This window comes from Carcharhinus amblyrhynchos, unplaced genomic scaffold, assembly GCF_965287045.1.
Source record: "Carcharhinus amblyrhynchos unplaced genomic scaffold, sCarAmb.v2.hapA scaffold_45, whole genome shotgun sequence".
NCBI lineage: Eukaryota > Metazoa > Chordata > Chondrichthyes > Carcharhiniformes > Carcharhinidae > Carcharhinus > Carcharhinus amblyrhynchos.
The window spans coordinates 2597282-2620817 of NW_027649786.1; the positions used below are offsets into that span (position 1 = coordinate 2597282).

Consider the following 23536-nt stretch of genomic DNA (forward strand, 5'->3'; position numbering starts at 1 on the left):
CTATGAAGGCCAGCATCCCATTCGCCTTCCTGACCACCTGCTGCACCTGCAAGCTGGGTTTTTGCGACTCATGCACAAGGACCCCGAGGTCCCTCTGCACCGTCGCATGCTGCAGTTTTTCTCCACGTAAGTAATAATCCTTCCTACCATTATTCCTACCAAAGTGGACCACCTCGCACTTGCCAACATTAAATTCCATTTGCCATTTCCTGGCCCATTCGCCCAGCCTATCTAGATCCTTCTGCAGACTCTCCACATCCTCCGCGCAATTTGCCGTTCCACCAATCTTGGTGTCATCAGCAAATTTCGACACCATACACTCGGTTTCCTCCTCCAGATCATTCTTTTCTTATATTTTGGCCAAAGCCATATATATTTGCCCCTTTTGTGAACAACATAAACCCATTAACTTTCTCCCACCATTCGGTTTCGAAGGAGAGTCATACTGGACTTGAAATGTTAACTATTTTTCTCTCTGTACAGATGTTACTGTACCTGCTGAGTATGTTCATAATTTTCTGTTTTTCTTACAAGAATGACATATGTTGTAACAGAAAGATGCTTTCAATGACCAACAAGTACACCCGAGATTAGATTGTGTCAATTATTGAACGGGGTTGTATTAACTTTATATCACAGTCACTGAAACTGCAGGACCCTCACATGGGAAGGCAGTGGGGCAGTGGTATTGTCACTGGACTCGTAATTCAGAAGTCCACAGTAATGTTCTGGAGCCCCAAGTTCAAATCCCACTATGGCAAATCGAATCAATAAAAATCTACAGTTTGTGACAATGAAACCAATTGCCACTAAAAAGCCATCAGGCTCACTAATGTCCTTCAGAGAAGGAGATCTGTTATTCTTACCTGGTGTAGCCGACGTATGACTCCAAATCCCAGCAATCTTAAAAAAATGGCCTGACAGGCTAGGTTCAAGGGTAATTAGGATGAGCAATAAACCCACCATGAGGACAAAAATAGTGATCATGAATACATGTGAGAACTACATTCAGAACCACATGAAAATGGAACAGTCCTGATACACCATCAATCAACTGATTAGTTCCCAACATCTTCCAGAAGACTTAAAGCTTAATTGTTCTTAAGGTAATAGTGGGCGCAATTCTCCTGAATGGGGTCTAAGTGCCCATGCCAGCGGGAAAACCGGAGGGAGAATCCCACCTGATGGATGCGAATTAATGCACCCACGATTCATACCAGCCAGCCCAACTTTTTGAAACCACAGTTCTCAATCAGGATTAGAAATTTTGCAAACATTGTGGTTAGGAAGAATGAGGGTACCTGAGCTGGATTCAGACTCTGTGAGTATTTTTCAGTGATTATTGGTAGAGTTGGCATTTTCCCAGACTTTGTGGGTATTTATCAGTGATTATCAGTGCTGTTGGGATTTTCCTAATGTTTTGGACCAGATCAGAAACTCCAAAGTGAACTGTGAAGTTAGCCCAGACCCCAACTTTATTTGATTCTGGCATTAGTGCAAGTAATGTTTAGATCTTTGAGATATTTTAAGATGTTTTTTAAAAATTAAGATGTTTCTTAATATCTATTCTATTGACCCACTGCATAGGTTTTATTAAAACAAACTTTATTTATGAATACAGTTAAAATATAAGAAAAGAATGAACACAAATTTTAACAATTAAAATAATTAAACGTGACAAAGTATAATTCTTAACAGCTTCCCATATCTATAGTTCTAATTTCAGCAATATCCCCATAGATATACATCCTTCTTCAGAACCAATTAGCAGCAATAAAAGATAAGCTCAAGTGAATGCTAGGTTTTCAGCCTTTTAACCCCTCTGGACAGATACAAAAATACACCTCCCTTCTGACTCCCATATAGCAGTTTCCAAAAAAGGATATATCCCCAAACACCAGAACTTCTGAGAAAGAGGTCTAGTTTCTAGCAGATCCAAGTCTCCAGATTTCAGAGAGAAAGCGTTACTTCTCTGTACTGCTCCCACGGAGCAACTGAACTGGGTTTCTCTCTGTCAGCCTAGCCCTGACCAGACATATAACCTTTCTTGTCAAAACCTGAATCAAGCCCCAATCTGAAAAAATGCAGTAGAAAACACTAAACACTAACAGCGCTGCATTAGTGCAGATTAAAACAAACATTTTAACAATTATGATCAATTATGCTGCTGCAGTAACGACAAGGGCTGCCGGATACAGACAAAACAGCACTAATAATAAAACAAACTGCTAAAACAAATCCTGCACAAGAAACATGACCCCAAATATATTTCAAAGGCACAGTATCATCACACCAGACATTGTAGGTGTCTGTGATTATCAATGTTATTGGGATTTTCCTAGACTCTGGCTGGAATTGTCCAACCTTGTCTGTGTCTGGGATTTCCAATCCCAATGAAGAGGATGGAGATTTGCTTGAGTGCTAAATTCTCTGTTTTCACTGGCAACAGTAACAAGACTTGCAAACTGGAGAATTCTGGCCTCCCTGGGTATTTATCAGTGATTATTGGTGTTACTGGGATTTCCCAGACAATCCAGATATTTATCAGTGATTGTTAATATTACTTGAAAAGTTGTAACTTTCCGAGATTCCTGCATTACTGTAAGGATCCGACACTCAGCAGAGCAGGGATGAAGTAAAAGCTTCCTGCTGCTTGTGGGAGGCTGATGGTATTAAGTTTGAGAATAGTGTGCCTGGTATAAGAAGCTGTTTAATTTGGATAAATGAATTCAATCCTTATCCTCCTGGATTGTGACTGTCAGGGGACAGATTTTCAGTGGGTCTGGATTTTTACCCTCAATATTAAAACATGGACTGAAATAAGGATAGAGTTTCTCAGTGAATGTATCCGTGAAAGTGTAGATATGGGACTTGTTATCCGAGTTATAAAAGGACACCTTCCCTCCCTCATAATCCAGACAGACTCGAATCCTTCTCAGCTTCACACTCAAATCTAAATTTTTCCAAGGTTCGTCACAAGCCAAGTACTGATTTTCATCTCTTAGTGCCATTGCCCAGTATCCATTGCTTGGACTCAGGTAGATTTGACCCTTCCTATTGATGGATTCCTTGGCCACACCAACATTCCACTGAGTCACATTCCCCACCTCCACCTCCCAGGAATGTTTTCCTGATGTAAATCCCTCCAGTCCCAAAACACAGGGACAGCGATCAAATCTCTCCGGATTGTCAGGGAGCTGCTGCCATTTCCCAATGTTTCTCACGGTGCTCAGGTCCTCAGACAGGAGAAGGTAAAGATTGGCTGTATTCGGGTCGAAGGTGACTGGAGCTGGGAACAGATGGACACGGATAAAATGTTAGTCAGACTCACTGTAACTTTCACAGCCGGTTAGTGATTGGGAAAATCAGCAATGATCCAGAATTAGAAATTCATCCCCCGGGGAAGAGTTTAAACAGCGCACAGGGGAAAGGGGAAGACACTGTCGGGAGCTGGGTTGGGGGGGGAGGGGGATGTTTTTCCTGGTGACCACATTTTACAGCGAAAATCTAATGAACAACTTCAAAAAGTTACGGAGAACCCGTCATCAAACTGGAGAAACAACACTTGACTGGATTTCTCTAGTCTTGCACGCCCCGCTACCACTGCCAATGAGAATGGGGGATTTGGCGCTCGGCCAAATTTCCATTTACTACGACAAGAAAATCCCAGACGTGGGCAAGATTGGGGAATTTCTGCCTTCTTCTTCCAATCAGACAGATTATAGCCTTCTCTACGCAGCATTGAATTGAACAACTTTAGACTGTAATGTTCTCTTCTATCTTGACCACTTGTCTACTGCAATCTCCTCCACTCCCGCCATCAGCCCTCACAGGGCCACCTGTCACTTGTTCTTTAGTTTTGCTTTCACTGATCACTGACCTTTGTTCTCTTACTAACACATTCCCCTATCTTACCTTTACGTCACTGAATCATAGAATGCCTACAGTACGGAAGGTCACCATTTGGCTCATTGAACGTGCACCGATAGTAGTTCCACTTAGCGCCTATCTCCATTACTACATGTATTTACCCTACTAATCCCCCGGGTCAGTTTAGCACGGCCAATTAACCTAACCCACACATCTTTGGATTATCTTTATCACTATCAGCACTTTCTTTAGTCTTTAACACTACCATCAACACTCCCTTTGTCTTGTGTCCATGATATCTTTGTTAGTCTGTCCTTAACTCTCACCTATCCCTGACCTTTGACTCTGCTGCACCTCTTCTACAACGATACAATCCATCACATTTCTACCCCTTTTTAGCTCTGAGGACTGGTCAAGCAGACTTGAAACATTAATTGTGTGTGTCCCTCTCTCCAGACCCGCTGAGCGCTTCCATGAGCAATAGAGAAACTTGTAGAGGGCGATCTTACTAAAATAATTCTAAGTGCCAAACTAGTGTGAAGATGGGAAATTTGCTGTGAGGCCATCAGTCAAATCTTATGACACTCTATGCAATAAAAGAAACTTAATCTGTTTCCTGCCAGTAGGAGGAGTGGACACAAGTTCTCCCAAAAGCCAGCTGATAGCAGTAGAGGGTGCAATTGCACCTGGGCAGATTTCTGTGCTCAGAATGCACAGAGGCCTGTCACTGCCTCTGTTGCTATTGGCTGCCCTCCCCGGCCCAGCATTGGAATTAGAATTTAAATATATTTACATAATATAATCAGCCTGATGTCATTTCCGGGCACAAGGCTGATCGCACCCAATATTCAGTGCTGGTAAGATCACGAGAAGCGAGAAGACGGGCACAAACCTGATTTCTTTGCATTCTTGTGATCTTACCAGCTTACTGGAGAAGGTAAGATCGTAGTCACATTAATGGTTGGTGTCAGGAAGCTCACACCCACCTGCATTAATCACTGTCAGCATCTTTTTCCACACTCTGTACTGCAGTGAGCCAATGTACTTCCCCACATTTATTAAAGGGTAAACCTTCTGTGGCTCTGGGAGGGTTCGCTTCACTCTGAAACAGGAGATAAAGGTCAGTGTTGGATCATTCCAGACTGGGGGAGAAATATGTTAGAAATAAAAATCACATCAAGGGTGTAAATTTTACCTTTTCTGTATATCCGGAAATTTCTGTGGAACAAGAACAATTATTACTGTTTGTGTTTGGAGAACATTTTATTACGAAAGAAAATGACACTCTGGAGTCCATTGAAAAGGGAACAGCTTCTTCCCTGATGCTGTCAGACTTTTGAATGGAGTTATCTTGCATTAAGTTAATCTTTCTCTAAACCCTACCTATGACGATAACATTCTCTCATTCTCTATGAATGTATGTTTTGTCTGTTATGCGTGCAAGAAACAATATTTTTCACTGTATGTTAATACATGTGACAATAATAAATCAAATCAAATCAAAAAGTACATTTTAAATATAGAAAGTTATGGGACTGCCTCTTGCTGTCCCCACTGGAGTGTGAGTTACTCCATAATATTATGTTCAGTTTTGGGTGCCACTTTTGCAGCAGGATTTAGAGGCATTTGAGAGGGTGGAAAAATAATTCATGGGAATGGTTTCAGACAAGAGAAACTTCAGTTACGAAGATAGATTGGAGAAGTGGGGATTGTTTCCCTTGAAGAGGAAAAGGTTGAGAAGAAATTTAGTAAGAAATCTCACACCACCGGTTATTACGGTGCCCACCCCAGTCAAACTTCACACCATCTTCACACCACGGAAATTACTCTAAACCCTGAGGGCACTGGAAAGACTAGAGCAGGAGAGACTGTTCCCATTGCTGAATAAACTAGGCTTGTACTCGTTAGAGTTTAGAAGAATGAGGGGAGATCTCATTGAGACGTATAAGATGATGAATGGGATGGATAGGATAGAGGTGGAGAGACTCTTCCCGCTCAGAAAGGATAGTAGGACTAGGGGGCACAGCCTCAAGATAAAGGGGGTGCGGTTTAGAATGGAGTTGAGGAGGAACTTCTTCACTCAAAGGGTGGTGAATCTCTGGAATTCTCTGCCCGTTGAAGTGGTGGAGGCTGCCTCGCTAAATATTTTTAAGATGCGGGTTGATGGGTTTTTGATAAGCGAGGGGATTAAGGGTTATGGGGAGAGGGCGGGAATGTGGAACTGAGCCACGACAGATCAGCCATGATCTTATTGAATGGCGGGGCAGGCTCGAAGGGCTAGATGGCCTACTCCTGCTCCTATTTCTTATGTTCTTATTGGTGGAATGATTAAGAGCACGAGAACACAGTTTTAAGGCAACGATCACAAGAAGCAGAGATGCCTTGAAGAAAATCTTCTAATGCAGCGAGTGGTTAGGCTCTGGAATACACTGCTGGTGAGTGTGATGGTTCGAATGAGGCATTGGAACAGGAGTTGGGAATCATCTGAAAAGGAAGAGCTATTGGGTGGTTAGAGAATAGTGTTGGAGAAATTACTGAGACTGAAACACAATAAATCTCCAGGGCCTGGTAGTCTACATCCCAGGGTGCTAAAGGTACCCTGTAAAGGTTCACCAGACTGAAATTCGGGATGACAGGATTGTTGTATGAGGGGAGATCCAGTCGACTGTGCCTGTATTCCCTGGAATTTAGAAGAATGAGAGGGGATCTAATTGAAAGGCATAAAATTCTATCAGGGCTGGAGAGACTGGATGCAGGGATGATGTTTCCTTTGGCTGGTTCTTGATCAAGGGGAGACAATCTCAGGCTACGTTGTAGCCCATTGAGGACTGAGACAACAAGAAATGTCTTCACTCGGAGGACAGTGAACCTGTGGACTTCTCTACCACAGAGCACTGCGGAGGCCAAGTCACTGAATATATTTATAAAGGGAATAGATTTTTAGGGCAGAGTTTTATCATCTTATAACAAAATATCAGCTCGAGTGGGGAAGACAGTGCGTTGCCCGCTGGTTCCACTGCCAACTTTGCCTGCCATAAGCTAAGTTAGAAAAACGCTGGAGGTGGGGCCCACCATATCCACGGTGGCGCAGCGGACTCTGAATGAGCCCACCCTGACAGCAAGCTCAGTCTCAAGGGCACCAGGATCTAAAAAGAAGAAAGATAAGGATTCCCCAAGGACTTGGAGACTGCCATGGGCATGGAGCCAGCCTAGGGGGCACTGACTGGGCACTGCCAGCGTACTGTCTGGGCAAGACCCCCCCCCCCCCCCCCCAAGGGGCTGTACTTACATGAGCATCCAGTGGGGACTTATCGCCAGCTCCCCTTTCGACAAAACCTGTTGTAAACCACCCTGACATGACTAGCTCCCTCCACCCCCCTCCCCGCACCCCGATACTCTGAAGGATTCAAGGGGTGGGAGCAGAGTGTTGTATTGAGATTGAGGATCAGCCTTGACCATGTTAATAATGGAATATGAAAAAAAAGGGCTGAACGGCCTACTCCTAATCTTACATTCTCCGTTTCCATGGTTTGCTCCTTCAGAGAGCTAGCACGGACACAATGGGCTGAATGGCCTTCTGTATTTGTGATTCTGTGTTTGATGAATGATTCGACCTTACTGCACAACACAACCCGCAGGGCTACAATCCTAATAAATTCATTCTCAGGCTGTAGACATTTCCAGCAAGGCTCACATTTATTGCCCAATTGGCAGATTCTTGGAATTATTTTTTGTTGAAAGTCAGTTTCTTTAATGTTTTTCTTCTCACTGACAAGATTGTCTTTGCCATATGCAGTAATTTTGGTAAAGAGAAACCTCATACGCAATTGGGCAATGGCTCAATCATATTATTGCTCGGTGATTAACCCAGAAACTGAACTAACGTTCCGGGGATCTGGGTTCGAATCCCAGCATGGCAAATGGTGGAATTTGAATTCGATATAAAAAAATCTGGAATTATGGATCTACTGATGACCATGAGTTGGAAAAGCCCCCCTGGTCCGCTAATGTCCTTTAGGGAAGGAAATCTGCCATCTTTACCCAGTCTGGCCCACATGTGACTCCAGAGTCAATGTGGTCGACTCTCAACTTTCCTCCAGGGACAACTAGGGATGGGCAATAAATGCTGGCCAGGCAGTGACACCCATGTCCCACAGATGAGCTAAAGGTTAATGTGCACTTTCTTACAGTGTACGAATATGTGTGTTCAGATCAAAACATAAGAACATAAGAACATAAGAAATAGGAGCAGGAGTAGGCCATCTAGCCCTTCGAGCCTGCCCCGCCATTCAATAAGATCATGGCTGATCTGTCGTGGCTCAGTTCCACTTTCCCGCCCTCTCCCCATAACCCTTAATCCCCTCTCTTATCAAGAACCCATCAACCCGCGTCTTAAAAATATTTAGCAAGGCAGCCTCCACCACTTCAATGGGCAGAGAATTCCAGAGATTCACCACCCTTTGAGTGAAGAAGTTCCTCCTCAACTCTGTTCTAAACCGCCCCCCTTTTATCTTGAGGCTGTGCCCCCTAGTCCTACTGTCTTTTTTGAGCGGGAAGAGTCTCTCCACCTCTATCCTATCCATCCCATTCATCATCTTATACGTCTCAATGAGATCTCCCCTCATTCTTCTAAACTCTAACGAGTACAAGCCTAGTTTATTCAGCCTCTCCTCATAGCTCAACCCCCTCAACTCCGGTATCAGCCTAGTAAACCTCCTCTGCACTCCCTCCAAGGCCAAAATATCCTTGTGTAAGTGCGGCGCCCAAAACTGCACACAGTACTCCAGCTGCGGCCTCACCAATGCCTTATACAGCTGCAGCTCCCTACTTTTATATTCAATCCCCCTCGCTATGAAGGCCAGCATCCCATTCGCCTTCCTGACCACCTGCTGCACCTGCAAGCTGGGTTTTTGCGACTCATGCACAAGGACCCCCAGGTCCCTAAAAACCTAACAACCGTGTCTGGTACACATTTCTTTACTTCATTCTCAGGCTGTAAGCATCACTACTGAGGTTAACATTTGTTGCCTGTCTCTAACTACCTTTGAGAAGATAGTGGTGGCTGCTGTCTTAGTGCAACTGAGTGGCTTCCTGGACCAGTTCAGAGGGCAGTTAAGAATCAACCATGTGCCGTGGGTCTGAAGTCACAAGTAGGCCAGACCAGGTAAGGTTGGCAGATTTCCTTTCCTAAAGGACCCTGATGAACCAGATGACCAAAGGCGATTCGTATCATTTTGGTTCGTGACTTTTATATGCTAAATTTTATTGACATACTGGGCCCGATTTTGGAGTCTAAGGGCCGGATCTGGGTGTAATACAGATCCGAGCCCGGAATCCTCTCTGCGGCGCGCCGATAGGGTTTTTTGCCGGCTCCGGTCCGATCTGCGCTGTGGGGGTGGGGTTTGGCGCTGCCGGAACGATCGGAGCTCTGAACTGTGTACGCGCGGTTAGATAAAAAATTGGGAAAAGTGTGGCCTTGTCGGACGGCTTGCGAGCCATGGAGAAAGTGGCTCGGGAGTGACAGGCAGGAGCGAGGGTATATCTCGGGGGGGGTGAAAAGGGATCTCTGTTGTGGGGGGGGGCGCAGGTGGATCCCTGGGTGGGGGGGGCAGTGGGCTCTGCGGGCAATCAATGGGGAGTGGGGGGCGGGCAGGGGTTGTAGTTGGTCTGTGTAGTGTGGGGGTGGGGGGTGGGGGTGATTTTTAGCTCTGAAGGATCTACTTCCATCCTTTCTTTCTCTAGCCTGGGACTGCGTTTCACGGCGAAGGTTTTCTCTGACCCTCGAGTGCAAGATCCCACACACGTTCCTCTCCCGTGGTTGGTCTGCCATTTGCCGTGCCAGGATTCAAACCCCGGCTCCCCGGAACGTTAGCTGACAAGTTCACACCCCCACAACTACCCAGACCGACCCGCACCCCATTACCACCCCCCCCCCGCAACTGATCACCCACAGAATGGAAGCAGACCCCCCTCCCCGCTGTCCCCCCACTAGACATCCATTTGCCCCCCCCAACAGAGATCCATTTGCCTCCCCACCCCCCGAGATACACCTTACCCCTTTCCCACCTCCCCCCCAGAGAATGATCTGGCTCACTCCCCCCCCCCAACTCAGAGAATGGTCTGACCTCACTCTCCCCCCCACCCCACAATGACCTGGCTCATTCCTTTGACAATGATCTGGCCTCACTCCCCCCCCTCCCCAGAGAATGGTCTGGCCTCCTTCCCCCCCCTCTCCCCCGAGAATGGTCTGGCCTCACTCCCCCCCCTCTCCCCAGAGAATGGTCTGGCCTCACTCCCCCCCCCCTCTCCCCAGAGAATGGTGTGGCCTCACTCCCCCCCCTCTCCCCAGAGAATGGTCTGGCCTCACTCCCCCCCTCTCCCCAGAGAATGGTCTGGCCTCACTCCCCCTCCCCTCCAGAGGAACATCTGACCCTCTCCCTTCCCCCCTCCACCAGACAACGATCAGCCCACCCCCCCACCCCACCACCAGACAACGATCAGCCCACCCCCCCACCCCACCACCAGACAACGATCAGCCCACCCCCCCACCCCACCACCAGACAACGATCAGCCCACCCCCCCCACCCCACCACCAGACAACGATCAGCCCACCCCCCCCACCCCACCACCAGACAACGATCAGCCCACCCCCCCACCCCACCAGACAACGATCAGCCCACCCCCCCACCCCACCACCAGACAACAATCAGCCCACTCCCCCCCCTCCCCACCACCAGACAACGATCAGCCCACCCCCCCACCCCACCACCAGACAACGATCAGCCCACCCCCCCACCCCACCAGACAACGATCAGCCCACCCCCCCCACCCCACCACCAGACAACGATCAGCCCACCCCCCCACCCCACCAGACAACGATCAGCCCACCCCCCCCACCCCACCACCAGACAACGATCAGCCCACCCCCCCACCCCACCAGACAACGATCAGCCCACCCCCCCCACCCCACCACCAGACAACGATCAGCCCACCCCCCCACCCCACCACCAGACAACGATCAGCCCACCCCCCCACCCCACCAGACAACGATCAGCCCACCCCCCCACCCCACCACCAGACAACAATCAGCCCACTCCCCCCCCCCCCCACCACCAGACAACAATCAGCCCACTCCCCCCCCCCACCACCAGACAACAATCAGCCCACTCCCCCCCCACCACCAGACAACAATCAGCCCACCCACCCCCCCTCCAACAGACAACAATCAGCCCACCCCCCCACCCCACCACCAGACAACGATCAGCCCACCCCCCCACCACTGTAAGCAACCCGCTAAATTTTTATTTAGTGAGTCGCTTACAGCGACCACTAGACAGTAAAATGGGATTTGGTGGGAGAGTTGGTTGCACGGTTCATTAAATCGATTTAAATGCATTAGCCCTGAACCATATCCGTGCCTGAATCGGGAGTCGGTAAAGCCACAATCTGCTCGGATTCGGGTGCAGATCGTGTTAAAGGCCTGACGCCCGAATTTACCGTGATTTCGTGCCCGAAAACGGGCGTGAATTTTTGGTAAAATCGGACCCCCTGTCTCACAACGCAATTTCAAAGATGCAAAGAAAAGAAAAATTTAGTCACCGTTAAAAACTTGATGTTGTCCTGTTCACTCAGCTCTTCTTCAATATCCTGAACGGTGACTGAAAGGAATGAGATTTCCTCCGTTATCTTCTCAATCCTCTCCTTCATCTCCTGACTCTTTTTCTCTTTCTCCAGTTTCAGATCTTCCAACACAATCCTCTCTTCCTCACGGAGAAACTGGTGAAGTTTTTCAAATTCAGCTTTAATCTGTTTCTCTGTCTTTACACTTTGATCCTTTGGAAAATATCAGTGAGATTGAAAAATCAAATGAGGTTTTTTTAAAGGTTCTACATCCTGTGTTTTTATTTCATTTTTGGGTTGTGACCATCGCTGGCCCGGCTAACATTTATTGTCCAGTTATCCTTGAGATGGCAGTGAGCTGACTTCTGCAGTCCCTGTGGTGTAGGTACACAAATAGTGCTGTTAGGGAGGAAATTCCAGCATTTCAACCCAGTGACAGTGAAGGAATGGCGACATATTTCCATGTCAGGATGGTGAGTGACTTTGAGGGTAACTTCCAGGTGATGGTGTTCCCCTGTGGCTGCACAGTGCCAGGGACCTGGGTTCAATTCCAGCCTTGGGTGACTCTTTGGAATTTACATGCTGTCCCTGCACCTATAAGCTAGTCCAGTTCAGGGTCTGATCACTGGTAACCTGGGATGTTGATAGTGGGGGTTTCAGTGATGGTAATGCTATTGATATCAAGGGGTGATGAATGATTCGATTCTCTCTTAATGAAGATGGTCGTTGCCTAGCACTCTTGTATGAATGTTACTTGTCTGGGCAAACCTGGATATTGTCCACACCTTGCTGCATTTGGGCTTGGACAGCATCAACATCTGAGCTATTGTGAATGCAGCTAAAAATCGAGTCATCAGCAAACCTTCCTACTCCTGACCCTATGATGGAAAAAAGGGCTTTGAGAATGTTGGACCAGGGATACTACCCTGAGGAACTCCTGCAGTGACTCCTGTTTTGCTGGGGCTCCTTCATGAAATACTCCGTCAAACGTTGCCTTGATTTCAAGGATGGTCACTCTCACCTCAGTATCACTTTTGTCTATGGTTGAACCAAGGTTATAATGATATCAGGAGCTGGGTGACCCTAGCAGAACCCAAACTGAGCATCAGTAAGCAGGTTATTGCTAACTAAGTGCAGCTTGATAGCACTGTTGATGAGCCCTTCCACAACTTTATTGATGACCAAGAGTAGACTGATGGGGCAGCATTTGGCCAGGTCGATTTGTCCTTTTTATTGTGTACAGGACATACTTGGGCAATTTCCCACATTACTGGGTAGAGGCCAATGTTGTAGCTACATGGGAACAGCTTGGTTAGGGGAATGGCAAGTTCTAGAGCATAAACCTTCATATTATTGCTGGAATACTGTCAGGGCTCATAGCCTTTGCAATATCCAGTGCCTTCAGCCATTTCTTGATATCATGTTGAGTAAATCGAATTGGCCGAAGGCTGACATTGTGATGCTGGGGACCTCTGCGGAAGGCTGAGATGCATCATCCAAACAGCACTTCTGGCTGAAGATTGACGATAGAATCCCAGCTGATAGTTTATTCAGTAGAAAGAACTCTAACTGAGGATTGAGTTGGTGAATTCCTTTACAGATTTATTGGTGGCTGTCATGACTATCAGCGGAAAATATCTTCTCTGTAGGGGGAATTTTCCCATCCCGCCTGCCATGGGAATCGTAGTGGGCGGGGGACGGACAATGCAAAGCTGTGTTGACCCCGAGCAAGAATTTCCAGTTTTGGTGCGAGCATGGCTGGAAAATCCTGCCCTATGTCTCCCCTTCATATCACTTCATAATTTTAAAATCCTCTATCAGATCACTCAGCCTTCACTCTTATAGAGCAAAGACCCACTGTCAGTTTAATCTTTCCCTATAGATGTAACACCGTAGTCCCGTATTATCCTTGTCTCCCGTATTATCCTTGTCTCCACAGCCTCGTAATCCTTTTTATAACAATGGGGACCAATTCTGCAAGCATGTACAAAATGTAGAACAAATTAACATCAAAGATACCTGAATAAGGGTCAATGTTTTTTCACGTTCACTTCTTACGGTGTTCCATACCTCCTTCTTATCTTGGATTGGCTTCAGTAAGGTTTGCAGCTCTTCCTGAACAAAGAACATCGATTAATTTGTACATTTTCCATTATTGATAGTCAGCAGTTTCTAAGGAAATGTTTTACCTTGCTGTCTTGCATAAAGCTGCTTGCCAAAGGCTCTGCCTGAGCTTTTATACTTATTGAAATGACCAATGTTTCATTTGCCATATGAAGACTTTGATCTTTATTGTTTTTAGCTGATGTAAAATTCCAGTCGGAAATACCAGTCACTTGCCTCCAGGATTGTGGCTCAAGTGCTGGAAAATGGGATGAGTGTAGTCAGATCTTTGTGAGCTGAGAAGATATAGAGATGCAGAGAAGCTGGTCTCCCTGATGATATGAATATGAGGCTAGATTCTCTCCTTAGGATCAAATTGGCACCAAGGTCACAAGCAAGCTGGCTTAATCTCAGGGGGATGGAGTCAGTTGCTCAGAAACAGAGTTTGGAGTGAGTTCCTAAACATTTTGATGCTAAGTGACGCAGTGGGTGCAGGAATGTGGAAGATCCCACTGTAAATTCATGCTGGAACGAGACCAATTCCTGGGCTTCCTGCCATATCCTCCCCGTCCCCCAACGCCCAACAGGGGCTTTGATGAATTCTGCCCAATGACTTCAATCTTCCCAATATTTAACTGGAGGAAGTTTCTTCCCATTCAGTACTGGACGGCAAATAAGCAATCTGATGATTTAGCAACAGTGGAGGAACTGAACGCAGCGATGGTGAGATAGAAATGGGTGTCAGCAGCATACATGTCTAAACTAACTTACCCTTTTCGATAATCTTGCTGAGGGGTAGCATGGAGATGAGGAACAGGAGGGGAGCTAAGGATCAGTCCTTGAGGGGGTGCATCAGAAGTCATGTTGTGAAGGCAGGAAGAGCAGCCGTTGTTAGCAATTCCCCCACCCATGGTTAGACAGATAAGACCCGATTCTGGTGAGGGCAGTCCCACCCAACTGAACAACAGTGAACAGGTTTTGAGGAGGACAGTGTGGGTAACCATGTCAAAGGCTGCTGACTGATCAGAAAGGATTCGGAGGGAACATTTACATTTCACACAGTCAGATAGGGTATCATTTGTGACTTTGATCAGAGCCATGTCAGTGCTGTGGTCAGAACCAAAGCCTAATTGTAGGGGTCCAAACATAGAGTTCCCAGAAAGATGTTTGGGAGGACTTTGGAGAAAAAGAAAGTTGGAGATCGGCTGACAGTTTGCAATTATGGTGGGGTTTTGCAGTTTTCTGGAGGACAGAGGAGATGACAGCAGCTTTAACATAGAGGGGGACAACACCTGATGAGATAGAACTGTTTACAATATCGACTAATGTGAATGGACGGGGAGCGAGAGCTAAAATGTTTTCCCAGTCACAAACTTCCAATCCAAGTGGAACCAACCAATGAAGTTATTCTATTTTCTCTCAATCCAATCAGTCAGAACTCAGAAATTACATCAAAGTGAACCAACAATGTTTTTAGTTTTATTTTCACTACTGTTGTCTCAGCAACCTGAATAAATACAGCTAAATTTACATTTGACTGATAGTTTTCCCACAGCATTGCTAAGAATAGGTTGAAAATATCATTTGGAAGGAGGTCATGGAGTAGACAGGAAAGAAAAACCCAAGAAATGGGATTAGGAGTAGCCCAATGAGCCTGCTCCCCCATTTAATACAAGCATGGCTGATCTTGAGTTGATCTGAGCTTCAGCGCGATTTTCCCATCCACTTACTATATCCCTGAGACCAAAAATCAGTCTATCCCAGCCTTATATATACTCAGCAACAGAGAATCCATAACTCTGCAGGGTAGAGAATTTCAGATTCACAACCCTTTTAGTCAAGGAATTTCACCTCATCTCAGTCTTAAATGATTGCCTCCCTATCCTGAGACTGTATATCCCCTGTGTTTAGATTCCCCAACCAGCAGAAACAATCTCTCAGTGCCCATCCCTCCAGAATTTGATATGTTTCAATGCGATCATCTCTCATTCTTCTGAACTCCAGAGAATATTGACCCAATTTACTCAGCCTCCTATCACCGGACAACCCCCTCATCCCAGAGACTTCCCTGCACCGACTCCAATCCTTTCTTAACTGTGGTAACCAAAACTGTGGCGTAGTCTCACCAAAACCGTGGAAACTGTAGCAAGATTTATTTATTCTTGTACTCCAATCTTGTAATAAAAGTTGTGACATTTCCCTCCCTAATATCTCATTGCAGCTGCAATCCTTCCCAACCAAACTGAACAATTTTTCCTTTAGTATAAGCCGTCTTGATGTGGAGATGCCGGTGTTGGACTGGGGTAAACACAGTAAGAAGTCTCACAACACCAGGTTAAAGTCCAACAGGTTTATTTGAAAGTAAACCCACAAGCTTTTGGAAACACTGTTCCTTCTTCAGGTGCCTGGAACCCACAATGGAATGGTGAGACACTCAAAGCACAGTAGACATCTGTGGCTTCTGATGGGGGCCTCAGCTCCCACCTAGGATCTATTTCTGCTTGTTTCAGCCTTCTGCACACGGATTCAATCCTCCTCAGCCTAAGCGTTGAGGCTGGTTGGGGAACAGCCCTTCAAGTGGCCAATAATTGTGCAATTGTTCTCCCTACGTTGCCTTCTGAAATTTTATTGCCATCTCACTAAGTTAGGAGTGTAATTGAATTGCTGGACTAATAATCCAGAGAAATTCAATTCATATCATTTCACAGCAATTTGAGACTTTGAATACAGGTTAAAAAGCTGGGACCAACAAAATAAAAGTCACCATCAAGTTTTTGGATTGAACTACTGTGCTTTCCAATCTGTATATGACTCCCATCACACACTGGTGACTTCTCACTGCCCGTTGAACTGGCCCAGAGTCGCAGTCATACGTAAAACGCTGAGGAACTAAGACTAAAGTAGCTTAACAAGGCCCATCACCACCTTGCCTGGCCCAGATGGAAAGGGTAATAAATACTGCAGAGTGAGTACATTTCTGAATCAATAATTAAGCTGGGACTAATAGTCCTGAGTCCAAATCCCACCACCCAAGAATTAAGTAAATCTAGAATAAAAGATGAGTATCTCATTTTCCTTAAAACCCATCTGGCTCACTAATGAATGTCCGTTAGGGAAGGAAATCGTTTATCCTTACCTTGCCTGCCCAGTATGTGACTCCACTCCAACAATCACGTGCGTGACTATCCTCTGAAATGGCCGAGTGAGACACTCAGTAAAGGAAGACAATGGAAACTCAGACACAGCGCTGGACACAACCAATTCATACTCAAGCTTACTCGAACCTGCAAAGTCCTCCTCATGCCAACATCCAGGGCTTTGTGCCAAAGTTGGCAGAACTGTCCTGCCGACCAGTTCACCAACAGCCTGAGATAGTCACGGAATCACGTTTGACAGCCACATGTCCCAGGATTCCTCAATCTTCTGGCTATCTGCTGTCACGTCAAGAGGACAGACTCAGCAGAGGTGGGAGTGGTTTTCCAGTAAATCTCTCTGCATGGCCTGTTCTTGAAGAAAAAGAAGTTCCTTAAGTATTGAGGGGCACTCAAACCTAAATCTATGACTGTTCCCTGTTGAGGATTCTGTTGTCTGTTTCTGTGTTTTATTTTACACAGGATTTCCTCACCTTAAACTCTGCAGCAGCTTCTCCCACTGGCAGCATCTCGTGGTTTTGATGATTTTTTGAAATCTGACAAACGACACAGATGGGCTGATTGTCAGTTTTACAGAAAACTTTCAGCTTCTCCTGGTGACGGCTGCATTCCTGGTGCATTTTATCACCTTTGTCACGTTTTACAAGTGTCTCCACGATGTTGGAGAGGACGTGGATCGGTCTCAGGTCCTGCGATGAAATCTCCTTTCTACAGATGGGGCAGGAGGCAGTGACAGCTTCCTCCCAGTACTGGGTTATACAGGATCGACAGAAGCTGTGATTACAGTCAATTAAAACAGGATCTTTATACAGATCGTGGCAAACAGCACAGGAAAGATCAGCTTCCATCTCGAATCATCTGTGCTGTAAGCTGTAGTGAAATAATTTTTGTTTCACTTCCTGATTCCAGCAGCTACATAATAAACCACAGCCCAGGAAAGGACAGGGAAACAACATAGCTTCAGTAATTTTCTTCAAGGAATCTGTAACCACCATGACCTAGTCTAGATTATTGCTCTGGTTCTGTCAAAAGATAGATACATTTTTACATTAATCCCATGGAAGGCAAAGACAAGAAGGTTATCTGAGATAGAATTCATTGAAACCATGTCCTCACAGGGTTTTGATCACAGCAGGTGGAATGTAAGTGAAGGAAGTTCCTGACATATAAATGAGGGAATTACAGAGCATAACTCAGAGGCCTGTTTGAAATTCCAATTACGCAATGCAGAGACCTTCGTTACGACAGGCAGAACCAAATTCCACATTCCAGTCAAACTGTTGGGTGTGTCCCGACTTCCAGGTTAACTGATCGTTCATCTAGTCCAACCCACGTGTGGTGCAAATAAACGCATGAATGAAATGGGTCCCGCAGAGCGAAGATCCCATGTCCCAATCCACCCATGTGTGTTGGGTTAAGGGTTATTGGTGAAAGGTAACCGGGGTGGGGTGGGAGTGGGGGGGGGAGTGGGGGGGTGGGTAGACATGTGAGGTTGAGGTTACAATCAGATCAGCCGTGATTTTATTGAATGGCAGAGCAGGCTCGAGTGGACTACTGCTCCGAGTTCTCACACTCGTATGAGAGACTGGGGTCTTAAGCTTACACCTGATGTAGACATTAATTAGACCATCTATCTTTCAAAGTACACCAACCTCTCCAGTCCAGAAATCCATTACTGCTTGGAACATAGAACATAGAACATTCCAGCGCAGTCCAGGCCCTTTGGCCCTCGATGTTGCGCCGACCAGTGGAACCAATCTAATGACCCTCTAACCTAAACTATTCCAATGTTATCCATAAGCCTATCCACTGAACCACCGAGATGTTTGAGCACACCTTAGCAAGTGTAACAGCGTCTCTTCATTATATTACTTTGGGATCAGAAACACGATAAATAAAACAAATTTTCTGACTGTTTTGTGCTTCAGGTATCATCAGCAGGAGGTCACCACGTCAGAGGCCCTGCAGTATACTAACTGCATCAACATCCATTCATTGGAAAGCCAGTGATACCTGCACTCACTCAGCCATATCTATCAGATGATTTTCTGAATGGTGAACTGGTCACCACTGCCTGAGCATCCAGAACTCTCTGACAAGGACATCTGCAGGCAAGATACAAACATGCAGCATGGTGGCATAGTGGTTGGCACAGTGGTTAGCACTGTTGTCCCCCCGCGCCAGGGATCCGGGTTCAGTTCCCGGCTTGGGTCACTGTCTGTGTGGAGTTTGCACATTCTCCGGGTTTCCTCCAGTTTCCTCCCACACTCCGAACGTGTGCAGGTGAGTGGGGCTGGCCATGCTAAATTGCCCCTTCGTGTCGGGGGGGGCGAGCTAGGGTAAATGCATGGGGATAGGGCCTGGTTGGGATTGTGATTGGTGCAGACTTGATGGACCTTTTCCTGCATTATAGGATTCTATGATTCTATGGCAGACATGAAGAACACAAGAAATAGGAGCAGGAGTAGGCCATCTCGCCCTTTGAGCCTGCCCCGCCATTAAGATCATGGCTGATCTGTCGTGGCTCAGTTCCACATTCCCGCTTTCTCCCCATAACCCTTAATTGCCATGTCTATCAGAAATCTTGATGTGGGTATGCCGGCGTTGGACTGGCGTAAACACAGTAAAAAGTCTGACAACACCAGGTTTTAGTCCAACCGATTTATTTGACAATACTCACAAGCTTTTGAGGCTTCCCTCTTCGTCAGGTGAATGGAGAGTAATCTTACAAGGTGCCAAGTGTTACATCATTGCTATATCCTATCTGCTACTTGTCTGCCCGTTTGCCAACCTATCTATGCCTTCTTGTCACTGATTAGTATCATCCTCATAGATTGTCACGCCTCTATATAAAGAAATACTAGTTTCATTCCCCGTTTTCTGTCCTTAAAGCTATTTTTGAAGCAAAGCTGACACTAACCCTCCTATTCCTTGAGCTTCAATTTTGTTAATCGGTATTCTTCTTTATTCTTTCATGGAATGGGCATTTTCTGCCCCTCCCTAATTGCCCTTGAAAATAAGAGGCCTTCTCAGCCATTTTGGAGGGCAGTTTATAGTCAACCATATTGTCATTGGCCCTGGTCACTAATACTGGGACCAGCTTTCATAGATTTATTCTTGAATTAGATTTCTCCAGCTGCTGTGGCCATGATTTATCAGCTTTCACTGTTAATGCATCAAACCTCGATTAATTTAGTCTGCCTTTCATGTTCTGGCTTGTCTCAATTAACTCAATCCATTCCAAATGATTTTTAATCTTGTTGGAAATGACATTGCCTGGAAACAATATGCAGAAACGTTATTTGTCAACCACCATCTCTGAGTGTTGTCCACGTTGCTGCATTTGTACCCTAACTGCCTCAGCACCTGAGGAGTCGCGATTGGTGATGGACCTTGTGTCACCATCAGCAACCATCCCCACTCCTGACCTTATGACGGAGGGAAGGTCATTGGTGAAGCAGCTGAGGATGGTTAGGCCTCGGACACGATCCTGAGGAACTCCTGCAATGATGTTGTGGGACTAAAAGTGGAAAATTGCCCGAGTGTGTCTTATCCAGAGGCTGACTGACCTCCAATAAGAACAACCCTCTTCCTTGCTGCTGGTATGACTCTAACCACTGGAGAGTTTCCCCTCCAATTCCCATTGATTCCAGTTTTTTCTTGGGCTCCACGTTGCCACACTCAGTCAGATATGGAAAAAGAGTGATTTTAGACATAGAATAGTACAGCACAGGCCCTTCGGCCCTCGATGTTGGGCTGAGCTATGTCCAAACCCAAGATCAAGCTATCCCACCCCCTTTCGTTCTGCTGTGTTCCACGTGCCTATCCAATAACTGTGCAAAGTATTAACATAATCCAGTTAGAACAGTCCCTTTTAACAACTTAATCTGATTAGAATCAAGCTGAGAGAACCCACGTTTTACACAATATTCCAAAAAAATTCTTTAATCACAACAATAATATTGAAAAAATACTTAAACTGAATCCTTTACTTGAAGATAAGCAGCTTAATTTGTTTGTATATTTGCAAAGTATTGAAACTTTGCCACAAATTGTAAATTTAGATGACAGTGCCATCTGTATTAAAATTACCAAACGGTGCTCGTAGCTGTACCTTCATTTCATCCATTTCAATTCAGTGGCTGGAATTTTCTGGGAAATGCCTGCTGAGAATCAGTGGGAATGTAGCTGCCTTTCCAATGCCCATGGACAGGAGCAGAAAATCCCGACCATTGTCTGAAAATGATGCTTCAGTGAACATTCGATCAAAAAGCAAATCATTTGTGAAATAAATATAGAAAATGCTGGAAACTTGCAGCAGGCCTGGCAACATCTACATAAGAACATAAGAAATAGGAGCAGGAGTAGGCCATCTAGCCCTTCGAGCCTGCCCCGCCATTCAATAAGATCATGGCTGATCTGAAGTGGATCAGTTCCACTTTCCCGCTTTCTCCCCATAACCCTTAATCCCCTTGTCTATCAGAAACCTATCTACCCGTGACTTAAATATATTTAGTGAGGCAGCCTCCACCACTTCAACAGGCAGAGAATTCCAGAGATTCACCACCCTTTGAGTGAAGAAGTTCCTCCACAAATCTGATCTAAACTGCCCCCCCCCTTATCTTGAGGCTGTGTCCTCTAGTCCTGCTATCCTTTCTAAGTGGGAAGAATCTACCTCTACCCTATCCATCCCCTTCATTATCTTATACGTCTCTATAAGATCCCCCCTCATCCTTCTAAACTGCAATGAGTACAGACCCAGTCTATTCAGTCTCTCTTCATAGTCCAACCCCCTCATCTCTGGTATCAGCCTAGTGAACCTCCTCTGCACTCCCTCCAAGGCCAATATGTCCTTGCACAAGTGCGGCGACCAAAACTGCACAGAGTACTGTGTGGAGAAAGAAACAGAATAAACTTTGCCGCTCGGTGAGCCTGCACCAGAACTGGAAGATGTTAGCGATGTTTCAAACAAGTACAGAGGGAAAGTAAGAGGGGGAAGAAAGAACATGAAGGAAGATGTGTGCTTGGGTGAGAGGCAGGAGAGATTAAATGATAGGTGTAATGACAGACAAGGGCAAAAAAGTGTTGGTAATAGGACCGGTATAGAAACGAAAGCTGGAACTGTAAGAGTCACAGCTGTTCTCTTTTTATTCTGTCATAGTGGCGTTGTTGGCAAGAGCATTGCCCTAATTGCCCTTGAACTGAGTGGTTTGTGTTACACAGCTTTAAACGCCTTCCTAGCATTCCAGTTTAATGAGACAGCAAGGACAGTAATTCAATTATTTCTTTATTTAACACTCCCAGTACCAACACAACCATCAACTCATTACCTCTTTACTGAGCTTTAACTGAACATCAATTCTCTACTGAACTTTAATTCCTAAACTGTACTTTAACTGAACATCAGCTTTGACTATGTAACTGAACTATCCTCGATGCAGAATCTACCCTCTTCCAGTACACACTTTGTTGCAATGGTTGTTTTGGGTTATCGCTGCTAAACAAAGAACTCCCATGTCTTTTATCCACAATTCTCCACTTGCTTCTGGAAGATACTCTGTCATCCAGCCAACTGTGTCACCAGAAACTGATCAAATGGTTCGAACATCCAGTGAAACTACTTTTGAACAAAGCCATTACGCTTTGCTCATTTTACATGTCTCGTGCATAACAGCCATTAAATTGGAGCCACGCTGTCTCAGTTAATGTAAACTTTCCTGATCTGACCAACACAGGGAGCTTCAGGTCACAGCTCCCAGGCCAGAGCCTCTTTACCATCTGGTTTTAATCTACAAGTTGACCAAAATTCCCAGCATGCTTAGCTCTCGGCCAGAATGGTCATTTTAAAGCTGCTATTGCCATTATTGTTGTTAAATTATTGTGTAGCCATTCTTTCTCCATCCACACTTGCAAGGCCATTTCAGAGTCAATCACATTGCTGTGGGTCTGGGGTCACACATAGGCCAGACTGGTAAAGGATGGCAGATTTCCTTCACCAAAGTGTGTTATTTGATTTGATGCGATTTATTATTGTCATACGTATAGGTGAACAGTATTGTTTCTTATGCATTATATAGACAGAGCATTTATATAATCATACCGTTCATAGATAAGGAAAGGCGAGGGTGCAGAATGTAGTGTTACAGTCACAGCTGGGTGTAGGGAAAGACCAACTTAGTGTGAGGCAGGTCCATTCAAAAGCCTGATGGCAACAGAGAAGAAGCTGTTCTTGAGTCGGTTGGTACATGTCCTCAGATTTTTGATGGAAAAGTGGAAGAGAGAATGTCCAGGGTGTGTGGGGTCCTTAATTAAGCTGGTTGCTTTCCTGAAGCAGTGGGAAGTGTGGACAGTGTCAATGGGTGGGACACGCGTTTGATTGACAGACCGGCCTTCAGTCACAAAGCTCTCGACCATTTCGACTTCATCCCCACTGATGTAGAGTGTTCTCCTCTACACTTCCTGAAGTCTCTACGCTTCCTGAAGTCTCTACGCTTCCTGAAGTCTCTACGCTTCCTGAAGTCTCTACTCTTCCTGAAGTCTCTACGCTTCCTGAAGTCTCTACTCTTCCTGAAGTCTCTACGCTTCCTGAAGTCTCTACTCTTCCTGAAGTCTCTACGCTTCCTGAAGTCTCTACTCTTCCTGAAGTCTCTACGCTTCCTGAAGTCTCTACGCTTCCTGAAGTCTCTACTCTTCCTGAAGTCTCTACGCTTCCTGAAGTCTCTACTCTTCCTGAAGTCTCTACGCTTCCTGAAGTCTCTACTCTTCCTGAAGTCTCTACGCTTCCTGAAGTC

The 23536-nt window shown here is 45.8% G+C and overlaps 1 protein-coding gene across 1 annotated transcript; it reads right to left on the bottom strand.

Moving 5' to 3' along the window:
• Positions 1 to 1594: 1594 nt before the first annotated feature.
• On the bottom strand, positions 1595 to 17809 carry LOC145337219 (zinc-binding protein A33-like). The gene is made up of 6 exons (XM_080182012.1): positions 17219 to 17809; positions 13510 to 13605; positions 11470 to 11703; positions 5066 to 5088; positions 4857 to 4972; positions 1595 to 3289 (listed from the first exon to the last, which is right to left on the bottom strand). The coding sequence occupies exons 1-6, from the start codon at positions 17591 to 17593 to the stop codon at positions 2730 to 2732; spliced, it is 1404 nt and encodes a 467-aa protein (XP_080038138.1). The 5' UTR covers positions 17594 to 17809; the 3' UTR covers positions 1595 to 2729.
• Between the last annotated feature and the right edge of the window lie 5727 nt (positions 17810 to 23536).

What these genes read in the sequence shown, in the direction of transcription:
- LOC145337219 (XM_080182012.1), bottom strand. Translation starts at nt 17,593, where the DNA reads ATGGAAGCTGATCTTTCCTGTGCTGTTTGCCACGATCTGTATAAAGAT. An exon ending in AAACATTGACCCTTATTCAG is followed by an intron (nt 11,704 to 13,509) that starts GTATCTTTGATG and finishes TATTTTCCAAAG; the next exon opens with GATCAAAGTGTAAAGACAGA. An exon ending in GCTGACAGTGATTAATGCAG is followed by an intron (nt 3,290 to 4,856) that starts GTGGGTGTGAGC and finishes ATCTGTTCCCAG; the next exon opens with CTCCAGTCACCTTCGACCCG.